This window comes from Drosophila obscura, unplaced genomic scaffold (genome assembly GCF_018151105.1).
Source record: "Drosophila obscura isolate BZ-5 IFL unplaced genomic scaffold, ASM1815110v1 contig_186, whole genome shotgun sequence".
In the NCBI taxonomy this organism is placed as follows: domain Eukaryota; kingdom Metazoa; phylum Arthropoda; class Insecta; order Diptera; family Drosophilidae; genus Drosophila; species Drosophila obscura.
This window is the reverse complement of record NW_024542774.1, coordinates 285,672-299,952: the sequence shown is the minus strand read 5'-3', so window position 1 is coordinate 299,952 and position 14,281 is coordinate 285,672. Positions and strand designations below refer to the sequence as shown.

Here is a 14,281-nt window from a genome sequence, read left to right as displayed (position 1 = left end):
CAATGGCGAGTATCTACTATTCAATATTCACTCATAGGAGAATCTTGGATCAATGCAACACATAGGGCCAATTTGTTTGGCCGTGGCCAGTGGGCGCAAAAAAAAAGGTATTTTAAAATCAATTTATAGTTTCCTGTCGGCTTCTCCTGACATTCAGTAAATGGTCCCGTAAAAACAGCAAACGGCAATTAGCAAATAATGGCAGAAAAAACGTTAATTTGTTTGTGTGTATTTCTCACTGTGTGAAAGAGATGCGTGCTAATGCGTGATAAAATTTATAGGTTTCATTCGACAAGCATTAAAAGCTTTGGTGTAACACTAGACTTGACAAAGTGGTTTGGATTTCAAGCAATTACTCGCATAGTTCCCTGTTGTCCACTCAATTGTCCATTGAAATGGATGCACTTTCAGGTAACGAAACGGAAACGGCAATTAGAAGGTCACGCCAACTATTGTGCACCCAATAAAGAACAGTAATTGGTTTAGATATCCAAGAAATTTGATTACATACACTCTAAATGCAATTACTTTACACATCTATGTAAATTGACTTCATTTTACGACTTTTGAGTCCTCAATCTGGGCTGCCATTCATTGGGCTTGCTTTTTCCTGTTCAATTATATTTCTTTCAGACACAGATGTCTCCGGGCTTTGTCTGTCCATTGTGCTGGCAATTATAATCCTGAAATGCTCTATTCATAGACTCTCAGTTATATGTATGTATGCATTTATGTATGCATGTATGTATGCATGTATGTATGCATGTATGTATGCATGTATGTATGCATGTATGTATGGCTTTCCAAATGTGATTTGAGACTCTGAAAAGAAGGGAGGCTTATTGTATTCTTTTGTAATCTAAAAATAAATGCAAGGATTGAAGAATCCCTGCACTTTGTCAAGTTCGAATAAAAATCTTTGGCAACCTTCAGGTGGATTTATTCCTACCCATCTCTCTTTCTTTCTCTATTTATCTGTAAAGGACAACGAACAGAATTGTCTAAAAGAATTTCATTTTGTGCAGCTTGCATGTGTCGGATGTGGTGGTGAAATTTAATTAAATTTTGTTGGTTCAGAGTTTGAGGTAGTATTCCTGTGCTTGCAAAAATACTAAAACAAGTGAGAATAGTCAAGAAACCATAATGGAGATGGGAATTTCTATTTATACATATATTTGAACGAGGCAGCGGTACAGTATAATTTTCCCTATAAACCAAAGCTCCTTCTAGAGTGAGGGGGCATTGGTGTTTATTAGGGCCCAGCAGGACTGGTCTCATTGCTGCTTATTTGTTCGGACAATATTTCTTGACAAATGAAATGCGGCTGAATATCACCCAGACCCATACCCACAACATTTCCAACTTCATTTCCATTTCCATCTGCTTTCCTGGCTCAATTGTTCTTCTACTTGTTAAACCCCATTCTTCCTGTCGGTTTCCCTTTACAGACTCGAACTTTGTGCTCGGCAATGCGCAGGCAAATGGCAATCCAATTGTTTATTGCTCGGATGGGTTCGTGGATTTGACAGGATATTCACGCGCTCAAATTATGCAAAAGGGTAAGGACAAAACACTGTAGGACTGTATACAGAACAGAACAGAACAGAACCGAACCGTACCGAACAGAACTGAACAGGACCAGTACGAGGACAGCCCCAACTTATTTAACACTTGAATACTCATTGGAATGTATTGTACAATTGTATTCAATTGTGTTTGCACAACACGAAACAGGCTGCTCATGTCATTTCCTCTATGGACCGGATACGAAGGATGAGCACAAACAGCAAATTGAGAAAAGCCTCTCCGCCAAAATGGAACTGAAGCTCGAGGTGATTTTCTACAAGAAAGAAGGTAAGTCAGCGCCAGTCCAGAGGGGGGTTTGTTGGGGATGGGAAAATTACAATATGCGCGAATGTTTTGAAAATTGTTTTGTTTCTCTAATTTTGTTTTGCTTTGTGTTTTGTTCTTTTGTATTTTAATTAAAAATTTCATGAAAATGAGAGCTATGTAGGTGCCGGGACGCTTTCCTGCCGGGAGAGTGTCATAATTCGTGACTAACAAAAAGGAAATTATGTTTTTGGCTTGCGGTTGTCCGATGGTCTGGCAAATAATCACTGAAAAGCTACAGAACTTAACGACAAATGAATTGAAAAAAGAAAAATTAAAGCAAAACAACTCACTGTTCACCCTCTGGAAACTTATGTACCCTCCAGCAGCTTAGTCTCTGCGTCTCGTAGTCTCGACTCCGTGCAGCTTATTCGTTCGAACATTAATACCATTTTTGTTTCACCATCGGCTGCTGTACTGCAAATACATACATTTGCACATTGCAGAAGCTTGTCTGTGCAAAAACAAGATCGTACATCCATTGATTTTTTGAAGAAAAAAAAAGGCCAAGAGGAATGCAAAACAAACAAGCACGTTAAGCTGGTGAGCAAGGATTTGTGATTTATGCAGGGTATGGCATTGCCTTAGCAGACAACTAAACTGTCTTTCTCTCTTCAATTAATCACACCGTAACGCTATCACCGTTTGGTCCATATACAGACAAAAGAAATATATTTAAGCTTTTCTTGAGGCGCACAAAGGATTATTACTGCACAAGAGTGAAAAGTCGACAACCAATTGTATTTATGTGGTAGTATCACCTGCAGAGTTTAACTGTCTGACAAGAGAACCACAGCCACAGCCCCAGCTACCGCAGAGACAGAGCCACAGCCACAGCAACAGTCTTATTCCCCATCCCTGACCCCTTACCGAGTAGAGCTTTTCTCAGTTTTGTCTTTGACTTGTAATTTAAGAGAGTCACTCACCGAGGCAGTCAGAAAGACGAAGTGGGGGGAACCCTGTTCCTGATTGAGTTAAGCAAGAGACAGACTTGAACTAGTTGCTCCCCCTGCGCTCTCAGATGGGGGTTCGCCTCGCAGGACTCCACTCAAATCCATTCCCCCGCTGACATGCTGTGTATACAATACATTTTGCACTCAAACATTTTCTCACGTCCCTTGCGCGGCATTTTGTCCCCTAATGAGGTCACGATTAATCAAAGGACAGAGTATCCTCTGAGAAGGATACATACATATATCCATCATTGGGTGCTTGGGAGTATAAGTTTTCTAATTAGCGGAACGTTTAAAACTTTTAACAGACTACGGGGAGACCACGCCTTAGCCCATTCCCAGTCCTGTGGAATATTATTAATTATGCATCAGCTTGGTAGCAGACACGGGGGAGTCATGATCAGGGCGGCTGTGGTCTGTATAGTGTATCATTAAGAAAGCTAATTTAAATGCAGCCCACACAATAACTGTGGTCTAATCGAGTTGACATGTAATTTATTTATTTATTAATTTCAGCGCACTTTAAAAGCATTTACCAGCTAATTAGAAATTAGGTCAAGCCTTCGGCGGAATGTAGGTCGCATTCAAAGCCAATCTCATTTGCATTGAGGTTGCAAGCTATAATCAATAGCAGCCACGTCCACCGCAGCATCCGGCAGGGGAAATTGCTATAAATATATGCTAAAAATAGTCCAGTGATTGATGAATAATTAACGGGTACTCTTTCTGTATTCTCACTCGCTTTGCAGGTGCTCCGTTCTGGTGCCTCTTCGACCTTGTGCCCATTAAGAACGAAAAGCGCGATGTGGTCCTCTTTCTGGCCTCCCACAAGGATATCACCCACACCAAGATGCTCGAGATGAACGTGAACGAGGAATGTGATAGCGGTAAGTACTCTCCCAACAGGTATATTCGATTGGTAAACGAGGTTAAATTCAGTTTGTCGGACATACATGTACAAGTATGTATGTATGTATGTTCATAATGCACTTACTAAACACCCTCCCCAAACTAACTCCACCTCTGCCTCGTGCGAGCACATTGCCACAGATTAACACTTAAACCAGGGGGCACACGAGAAGCACATACAGATAGCTACTCAACACTTTGATAGTAAACAGGGCGGGCAATAGAAGATACATGGAAGTCACCGATACGGTCTACTGTCTGGAAGAAAATATGTTTCACAAACATAAGCGCATCTACATTTCTGTCAGACTATGGTTCATGGTTTATTTACGAGCTGCGTGTCCATCCTTTGCGCTCGGTTTTCTGTTAACTCCTGCAGAAAACTCCCGCCTTTAGCGTGGTGGAAAGCGAGTTTTCGGTTAGTTTTTGCTGGCTGGGAATGTTCGTGGGTTGGCTTGTGGCGTACCTTTTGACTTTGTCGGCGCGTGTCTCTGACAGCTGAATGTATGCGCACTATATTTCAACATTAATTTAAATGCGGCTTTGCCTTGATTTTTTATGTGAGCTTTAAGGCTGGCTACACCCTGATTTGTGGCCATGCAGAGGGTTTTCGTGGCTGCCAGTTGAAGTAAAACCGGATGTTGCAGATTACTTTTAATCTGAATGAATTCGTAATGCTAATTATCTCTATGTATCACAAATTTAAATTCTGGAGTAAAATTTTGGTTGGCACTTTATTGATTTGTTGTTTACTTCTGATAAATACTGCAGTTTGAGTATTCGCAATTTCTGCTTGGTAATATCAATAGAAATTTAGTCTATTCGCAGTATTCCTCAGGGGCATCAAACTTTCATACAGGCGTCCAATCCACGCTTTTACCTTAATTAAAATGATTTGGCACACAGTTCGGATGCTTTTATCTGGAAATGTCTTTGTAGCGCTTTTCCGAGTTGTTTTCCGGTTGAGCGACATCAAATATGCCAGCTGCTTAATTCAGGGAATTAGTCAGACAAAAAAGTTGGACACACACGTGTGTCGGGCCCGGGGCGCACAAAGGTGCCTAAAATATTGATGCACAGCTCCAACCATTCTGACAGAATCGCAACTTACTTTGGACGTCGAGGGTTTTGGGTACGCGTATCACTTTCTGCGAACTCTTTGGGGGATTCAGGGTTATTTGAAGGTAAAAAAAGTGTGTCTGGCTCCTGACCTCTCCTCTGCTTTCCCTGGTAGCTTGATAGCCATCGTTATTTATGTGCTTCTGGGCTTCCACATATGCATGTGCTGGCTGTCTATCAGTGACTCGTCAGTGGCACAGTTCATGCAGAAGTGCTACAGCCACTTGAAGCCCGGTTAGATGCATTCTAAGAGGATTTAGTGGTCAGCACAAATGCCCTCTCGACTTTTAACATCCAGAGCATAGAGCTCCTCTCACTAGGGCCCTGAAGGTGAAGCTTTAAATATTTAGTGCCGACGGCAAACACAAACACACATTTCCATGACAGAGAACGTTCTGTAATGAATTGCATTAGATTGTCTACTGAATGCCACAAGCAAACGGCCAGAAACGGCCGAAATGCAATTGACTACAAATTTATTTGCTAATCATCTTGTTCCCAGACTGAGATTTAAGTCGAGACTGTGGCTGAGGAGACCTCAGCTGTTTGCTGGGACTTATTAAATTTTGGTTAATTTATGCAAATGAAATTAAATCACAGCCAACAAGCCTTGATAAACTCGATTTCCGGCAGAGCTAGGCAGGCTGGAAAATGTTGAGTACTGATCCACATCAATTGGGAATTAATGTTGTGACAAAGGCCCCACAATGGGATGGATGGACTGGTGGTGGAAAGGTAATTAGGCGGAGAATATGGACGACTAATGGTAAAGCTGATTTTGATGAGGTAGATTTCAAGTCATAATTATCGTTATCATCGTTATCGCCTTGACAGTGACAGTGATAATGATGACGATGACCGTCGTTTCACACATCATTAGGCCTCACTCTGACTGCCACTCTGACTGCCATCACTGTTTTGACACTCGAATACTTTGCTTTTAGAGTCTTACGTTAAAGTATTCCACGTCTTTACGAGACGTTTTTTTGCTCTCATAAAAATTACATAAATTTGTATGTATGTATATATGTATGTATGCATGTATGTGTAGGTACATATTTTGGTATGCATTGAGCGTAAGCATCGTTGGAAGTTCCCATTTTGTTTTTGTTTCTAAGTTCCTTTTTGTTGACCTTTTTTTTTTTGTCTGGTACTGTATTTGTTGCTGCCTTGGTAACGGTTCACGGAGGTGCCGGACGGAGCTTAATTGGCATTTTGATATGACGGCAGAAGTCTGAAAAGGTCCCAACCGGACTTGGACTGGACTGTGGGCGGGACTCAAAATTGAAATCAAATTTATAGTCACCTCTGGAAAACAAAAATGCAGATGAGGAAACGTTTCTGCTCAGTTGGGTTTAGTTCGGCTGGGTTCTGTTTTTTTATTTGCATAATTTTGTTATCCTTTTTATGTAATAATTAGTATACTCTGCGATGGGAAACGCATGAAATTCATTTTGGGGCTATTTTTCACAATCAACCTAATTGTAATTTATTGCATGTCGCATGCCTCACAGCTAGAGCCTGTATTTGCGGTTCGCCCCAAATAGAATTAAGTTCAATTTAATGAGCTTGCTTTGTGGTTTCGGCGGCTCCATTCCTCCTACGAGTTTGAATTGTTTACAAAACAAATTATGGACTATCGTGGGGGGATATTGGATGTGCATGGGAGTACATTCTTATCGTATTGTATTCAGGGTGGGCTTGGGCTATACAATGTGCTGTTTACTCGCTACATTTCCCGGAATGTCCGAGGCTGTTTAAATATTTGACCAACACAAAAACAGGCAATAATTAAATTGTTAAGGTCTGAAATCAGAGCTTTCAATTGAAAGGATCTGCAATTGAATAGGGGTACATAATATGCATCCAATTGCCATATATGTACATGCTACATATAGCAGCATAGCCGAGCAAAAGGGAGACACACTGAGTGATACACAAACACACACTAGCGGCACTCTTCACTTCACTTCTCTCACTTCACACACGCATCTCGCACAGGCCTTAAAAATGAAAAGTAAACTAAACACCATTTGTCCCCCCCCTACACCCTGATGTACAGGTGCAAATAAAAAACAAAACCATATGAATTAAATAAGAAAACCATAAACTTGAAATTAAATTGAATTCACCGTGTCTTATGTGTACAATTCTATGTGTTCTCTTTCTTTGTGCTCTTTCTTCTCTTAACACCGATCCGGTAAATCATTGTAATTATAAAAACCCCGAAAAACCAACTCGTATACCCCAACGACACCCAATCCTTTTCCTTCCCTCTCTCCTGTCACGCTAACGTTACGCTCGCTCATTTTTCCTCATTATTTTGTTTGGGTTTTTTGTTGCGACTCTGTAAGTTTTTGCCCTTACAGCTGCACTGTTGGGCGCTCGGTTCCGGGCCGGGTCCAATGCCGGAATGCTGGGCCTGGGCGGCCTGCCTGGACTGGGCGGTCCCACGGATAGCGATGGCGATGTGGAGGCCGGAGAGGGCAACAATTTGGATGTGCCTGCAGGCTGCAACATGGGACGTAGACGCAGTCGTGCGGTATTGTACCAACTCTCGGGGCACTACAAGCCCGAAAAGGGTGGTGTCAAAACCAAATTGAAGCTGGGCAATGTGAGTATGATACCCGGAGGATGATTAACCGTATAGCCAACCAGCACCAGAAGCAGCAGCAGCATCAGCAGCAGCAGCCACAAAGCCAACACCGTTGCTTTGCACGTTAAATGAAATCAAACCTTTTGATGTCGATCTTTGTTGTTGTTGGTGCACGGGGTTTTTGTTGTTGTTGTTTCTGCTGCTGCTGCTGTTGCTATTCTTTGATAAAGTTTCAGAGGTGGGGGACTTTTCATTTAACGTAATTAAAATTCGTTGCCAAATAATCGCTGTGCCCTGCCGTATTTATTTAATTCACTTTTCATGTCATTTTGGGATTTGGTTTTCTACGTTTCTCTTTTGCAGAACTTTATGCATTCAACCGAGGCTCCGTTTCCCGAATACAAAACACAATCGATAAAAAAGTCACGCTTGATTCTGCCCCATTACGGTGTATTCAAAGGCTTCTGGGACTGGGTCATACTTCTGGCCACCTTCTATGTGGCCCTAATGGTGCCCTACAATGCAGCATTTGCCAAAGCGGATCGCCAGACGATGGTCTCGGATGTCATTGTGGAGGCGCTTTTCATAGTAGGTGAGTTTTTCCCCCCATTGACAGACACACACACACACACAAGCATATATATATAGAGAGAGTCCCACTCAACTTGGACATTGTTGCCCTTTTTTATGGGCAACCTGTTGTTCGGACGCCAGACAAGAGGACACAAACCAGGAGCAACAATCATCATCATCATTATGATGATTGGACCTGCTGCCTGCATCCATTGGGGAAGGAAAGAGAAATTGAATTTGTCTCGCTGCTGCTGCGAGGCTTATAAACATTTATCTGTCGACCATTGTTTCACCGTTTACCTTTATTGGCGTTTTATTGCAGATATTCTGCTGAACTTCCGCACGACCTTCGTCTCGCGCAAAGGTGAGGTCGTGTCCAATTCCAAGCAGATTGCCATCAATTACTTCCGAGGCTGGTTTGCCCTGGACCTGCTCGCCGCTTTGCCCTTTGATCATCTGTATGCCTCCGATTTGTATGACGGCGAGGTGAGTAATCCTTACGCCTGAAAGCAGCAGTTGCATGAATGCTGCCGCCAGTGGGCTTTGAATATAAATGCCAGTTTTGCATTATATATTTAGGTGTTTTATTTAAGAAGTTGTGCCACTGATAAGATGATGGACTACTTTTGCCCTTGACTGCGATTATTTAGTACCAACCAATACCCTCCCACTTAAATATATAACTACATATGTATGTACATACCACAAGTATTTTTGCTCGAAGTTTGAACAAATTGTTGGATGAAATTCTGAAATGCTATTGCGGCGTGCCATTCTTGACTTTTCTGGCCCCACAGACCCATGACATTAATCATTTATGGCCAGAGTTTCCAGTGGTAAATGGACTTAAAAGATTTGCATAAAACTGTTTCGGCCACATGCATAATGCATATTCGGAAGTTCACCATTTTAAGAACTGGCTCCCAAATCCGATTATGTTGAAAAGTGAATGGTGTGGTGCGGAATAATAGAGTTATCTTATTAGCATGGCACTGTGTGGTGGTGATTAACATTCAGTTTGAACATGAACAAAAAGCTTTACATTACTCTACCTCGCACAGCTTAGGCTTCTACAAACAGTGGGAAAAAAGGATTAAATTAAAGAGCAGTATGTGGCATGCTCATACATATGTACATTTATATGCGTAAAAGATTTGTGCAGCTACTGATTTCAGTAAAAAGAGAAACGGAGAGAGTGAAATCAACACAATTAAGAAGTGATATGCATATCTATGATATATGTATGTATGTTTGTGTGATATAAACATGAGGCTTTCCGGCCATTCAGTGCGTCTTGTTCTGCGTGTCTGCCACGTATTGAACGGCAATAAGCGAGAGGTATGTCTCACCTTTTACATATTAAATTCAATGCATGCAATAATGCCAAATGCAATAATGTCATTCTGAAAAGCGCGACAACGACCACGAGACCTTTATTGCACTTGGCGTTGTTGCATATTCCTTTTAGTATTCCATAGCTGCATTCAAGCTATGCGTATGATCGACCTTCCTGCTCTGCTCGTGTTATTATCTCATTTGATGTTATATTTTAAATTTAGTGAATTCTTGCAAAAGGATTTAATAGTCAATTACCATTTCACAACCCCATTTCGGATGGCACTTGATCATTTAAGTTTTGCAGCTGGCACTCATTAAGCCGATTAAATTGGCCAAACTGTTCCCGGACAGAGCTGGCTTTTGCTGTAATTACTCGCACAGGTTAAGTAGGCAAGTAGTAGACAAGGCCGTGACCCAAATGTGCACTAAAAGTAATGCCTATTCCAAGCCCAAAACAGTCTGCCCTTGAATAGTAGTGCCAGGACCTTGATGCCCTAAAGCTTAAAGTGCAGTTAATGGTAGTACGACATCGCCACTGTCCAGCAGAGCAGAGCAGAGGAGACCATACCATGCCAGGAAACACTGGGAACAGCACTCGACCCTCGAGCAGTTGTGGTGCGACAGACACGGACAAAGCCGCCGCTCGTGAGGCAACGCAACGGCTTACGTTATTTTGCTTTTACTTTTCGCTTTATATACCCAGTCACAGGGTATTACGACTCTGGCCAGATTTAGCAAAAAGAGGGAAAAGAGTATTTCCGGGCCCCATATAAAGCGGATATAGCTTGCATCGTCTTTCATGGCTTTTAAAGTTATTTTTATGAATGCATATGAAACTCATGAAAAATGGGTATTTATGTATACCATTGCTGTAGACATTGAGATACATAAAAGAGGGAAAAGGCAACATCAGATTACCATATCATGTGATTGTTAAATGTGTTTCTTCACAATTAGTCTGCTAGGGTATCGAAAGTCTCGGTTCTAAAGCTCAGTAGAAATGGCTCCTTGTTCTGTATTTCTTTTCTTTGTCTTTCTTTCTGTGTTGTATCTTTTGAGTTCCCTGTGAAGTGGACAGCGCTTGTGATTGTGCGAGCAGGAAATGCTGTCGCAGCCTTCATTGACATTTCAAGGATATCCTGCGAGGTGGGACCGGGACAACCAACAATACTGGATTATCATTTCTGTTAAATTCTGTTTAAAAAGTAAAATTCTGTTTTTTATTGATTTATATTTTCTGCTGCGTCATAGGAAACACATTATGACATTTGCTGCGGTTTACTTAGCGGTTTCGTTGCCAGCTTCCGCTTTCGTTGCTCTGAGCAAATGAAAGCCTCCTTGCCCTTTCCATAGTCGGCTCCAAGGGCAACCAAAAGGTTAAAGCTGACACTTGGCCCGCTGTCTTCTGGCCAAAACTGATACAGAAAGTTTCAATAGAACTTTAATATACTCTAATTGACAGAACAGAACCCTCGCTAGAACGCTCGCATCCCGCTTCTTCGGAACAGAACAACCAGAATAGCAAAAGTAATTTGTGAATGTATTGTGGACTCGAAACTTTTAGATTTTTATACATCTATACATTTATACTTTCATATTCGTTTTTTTGTACTAGCACTTCATCGCTTTGCATACAATTTGAGCTAATGCACTTGAAACTTTTTCATATTTAGTTTATTTCAAAGTTTTAATTATCTTTGGGACCCCAAAAAGGCAGTCAGTCAGTAAAAGAGAAGAGAAGCGAAAAGAGAGAAACCAAGTTGAAACCGTGGAGACTTTCGTTGAGTCACGCGTCAGGCTGTCGCTTTTGTTTGTTCCTTTTGGATGCCAGGCTGTACAGTGTATACGATGCCAATAATGGTATTTCCGAAACTTTTTTGAATTTGCTGAACAGACATACATAGTTTGGAATTTTGGTTTGTCCACGCTTCAAGAGTGCTTCAATATATATTCTTTCAGAAATAAATTAAATAGTAAGAAAGTGGAAATGGACACCAAATGTGATCGTATGATTGCGTGAGGAACACGAAACTACACGAAATCGGCTGTGGAAGTACATTTAGTGTTTGTGAGATTCAATGCTACATTCAGGAATACCGTTGCTGATAAAGTGGGTGCCAGTGCCTCTGCCGCTGCTGTCTCTGTCCAAGACAATGTAATGAGTAAACAAAAAGAGCGTAGGGCAAGGCAGCGCAAAAACTTGAGCAACGAAATGGACATTGAAAGAGGAAGTCGAAGAATGGTGGCAGAGGCAGAGAGAGAGGTAGCGAGATAGCAGAGTTGGGTGAGTGGAGGGCAAAGAAAGAAAGTGAAAGCGCCGCACAATTTGCCAGCCAGCGGCGGCAGTGGTAATGCCAGTGGCAGCCCTTGATGTTTTGTCAAAAAACACACGCCGAACACCAGTACAGTGCGTATCAGAAATGTAAGGAAAGTTTATGGGAATTTTCGCGGAAGATAAAAAAGTGTTGGGTTTATAATCGAATTTTCCAACAGATTGAGGCATAGAAAACATCTTGGGTAGGTACTACTATAGATAAGAGTCTGAACTATTGACTGAACTAACCCGAAACGCACGGTCTGTGCATTTAGATGTATAGACTGCATAAATAAAAGAGAGAAAACCGACGCAGTCGGTATCTGTCTATGGAAGTACAGCACAAAGCCTCCGCCAAGAAGTTTTTAAAATCATTTTCTCCTTTTCGCACCTAAGGAACTTGTTGCTGCAAGTCAGAAAATACGAGAGATAGAAAGAGAGTGGGAGAGAGTGAGAAAGAGTGAGAAAGAGGGAGAATGAAGGACAGACCACATAATCCGTGCCCCATTACTTAGATGCCATTTTAAAGATGCCGCTTCGTCAGCGGCAATCAACAAAAAGAAATAAAAATGTCCGCTTATGGCGCTGTAGAACTAAACGACGGCATTAGCCTTCAATTTGGTCAAGTTCTCTCTCTGGGAGCCAACGTCCCACCGATAAGCTTGTTTATGTTTACATAAGACTTTCCCACTCCCACTCAACACCCCTCTTTAGCTTCATTTTCATCTTTTTTGATGGCATCCTTTTTGCCTTTTGCCTGATTTCGTCCCTTCGGCGGAAGTTGTCAATTTGGTTTTTTAGTGGACCCTTCGCAGGTCAAGTGCATACACTCATAACGGAAAATGTGATGCCCTAAAAATGCGACCAAAGTTCAGGATTAAAGTGAAAAGTTGAATAAGAAGCCCGAAAGTGTGGGCGAAACCGAAACGGCAACCGAACCGGAGAAAAATGAATGGCCAAACGCGGAATAGGCGGAGTCTGGCCCGAAACATGTTTGTATTTTGTCACTGTACTTTTACGTTTTAATAACCTTCGAGGGAACCGCCTTACCGGCAAAATACAACGCTTTTTATGCCCACTATCCAATACCCTCGAGTCTTAGGGCATATATTTCGCTCTCAGAGATGGGAAACTTTTCGTTTGCTTATCACATTCGTAAAGTACTTTTCCAATGAAACGTTTGTATGTTACCAATGAAAACACAAATAATTATTCCACCCATTGCATTGGGCATTGAGTGAATGATTAGTTATAAGCTAGTACTAGTATAAGTACTTATTATAGGGTATCTTATGTTTGTAACTATCGACTATAACACTCCTGATTTTTTTTTTTTTGCATATCCGCTCACCGTGCACAGGAGTCGCACATCCATCTTGTGAAATTGACGCGACTGTTGCGTTTGGCTAGGTTGTTGCAAAAAATTGATCGATACTCGCAGCACACGGCCATGATACTGACATTGCTGATGTTCTCCTTCACGCTGGCCGCCCACTGGCTAGCCTGCATCTGGTACGTGATAGCGGTCAAGGAGTACGAATGGTTCCCCGAGAGCAACATTGGTAAGTGTCAAGGTCCCGTTCCTGGTCCTGGTACTGGTACTGGTCCCTGTGTGCATGTGTGGACGATGGCCAGTAATTTGGTTAGGTTGGGTGGTCAGTCGAAAAGGGATGCCTCACTGGGTGCTAACTGAATTTGTGTCTCTTTCGCCGGGTGCTGGGTGCTACCCTCGGGCGACACACACGCGCCACACATCACCTTCGACATCTGCTCTCCCCCCCATATGTATGTACATCATTTCAACCTATGGCTAATGTACATATTTTGTTGGCACAAAGTTTAAAGAACATCAAATCAAATCATCAAAATGCTTTGTAATTGAAAACATTTGCTGCAAAGGCAGAGAGCGTAAAGAAACTTTTTATTATGATATTTCTAGCACTTTATCAGTCACATAAATACACATAAATAAATTCATATTGAAAGTGCCTGTGGGAGGTGGCTCAACAACGTGGGGGAAAGCTGTGCCTGCGAAAATCCTCTCACAAATTGGCAGTTACTTGGCACGAAGTGCCAGCCGGATAGACACAAAAAGTTCTGTTTGACGTTTCCGGTCCGTGCTTGGAACTTTTTCCGGATTTGGGCACGAACTCCCAACTGAATGACTGACAGACTACCACAGGGGAGAGGCGTATGGAATGTTGTGACTGGGGGGGTGACTGGGGGACCTGCCAGGAGTTGGAAAGTTAATTCCAGTCATTGTCAATTTGATTAGCACAATTTGTTTGGCCGAATTTCCAATACTAAACCAGTTTTCTTTTCGCTTTCCTTCCATCCCCGCCCCTCCGTACTTAATGCCTCCAGTATTTTTTACAGGGTGGCTGCAGCTGCTGGCCGAACGAAAGAATGCCACTGTGGCCATCCTGACGACGGCGGAAACCTACTCGACGGCCCTGTACTTCACCTTTACCAGTCTCACATCGGTGGGCTTCGGCAATGTATCCGCCAATACCACGTGCGAGAAGGTCTTCACCATTATTATGATGCTAATTGGAGGTATGTACACCGCCTTGTTGCACAAATTGTTCC

The 14,281-nt window shown here is 42.1% G+C and overlaps 2 protein-coding genes across 3 annotated transcripts in view; one reads left to right on the top strand and one right to left on the bottom strand.

Annotated features, from left to right (window-relative positions):
- The window catches only part of LOC111077533 (potassium voltage-gated channel subfamily H member 8), a 52,051-nt gene that overhangs the window by 25,501 nt on the left and 12,269 nt on the right, over window positions 1–14,281 (top strand). The window contains exons 4-11 of one of the 2 annotated variants that reach the window (XM_041592864.1): window positions 1,449–1,559; window positions 1,735–1,854; window positions 3,593–3,730; window positions 7,226–7,485; window positions 7,831–8,059; window positions 8,363–8,526; window positions 13,053–13,254; window positions 14,057–14,248. In XM_041592864.1, coding sequence (XP_041448798.1) covers window positions 1,449–1,559; window positions 1,735–1,854; window positions 3,593–3,730; window positions 7,226–7,485; window positions 7,831–8,059; window positions 8,363–8,526; window positions 13,053–13,254; window positions 14,057–14,248 — 1,416 coding nt within the window. The remainder of the gene's footprint in view (window positions 1–1,448; window positions 1,560–1,734; window positions 1,855–3,592; window positions 3,731–7,225; window positions 7,486–7,830; window positions 8,060–8,362; window positions 8,527–13,052; window positions 13,255–14,056; window positions 14,249–14,281) is intronic. The other variant, XM_022371845.2, reaches the window with a different exon arrangement.
- LOC111077534 overlaps window positions 1–14,281 on the bottom strand; it is a 28,798-nt gene that overhangs the window by 7,207 nt on the left and 7,310 nt on the right. The window lies entirely within an intron of this gene.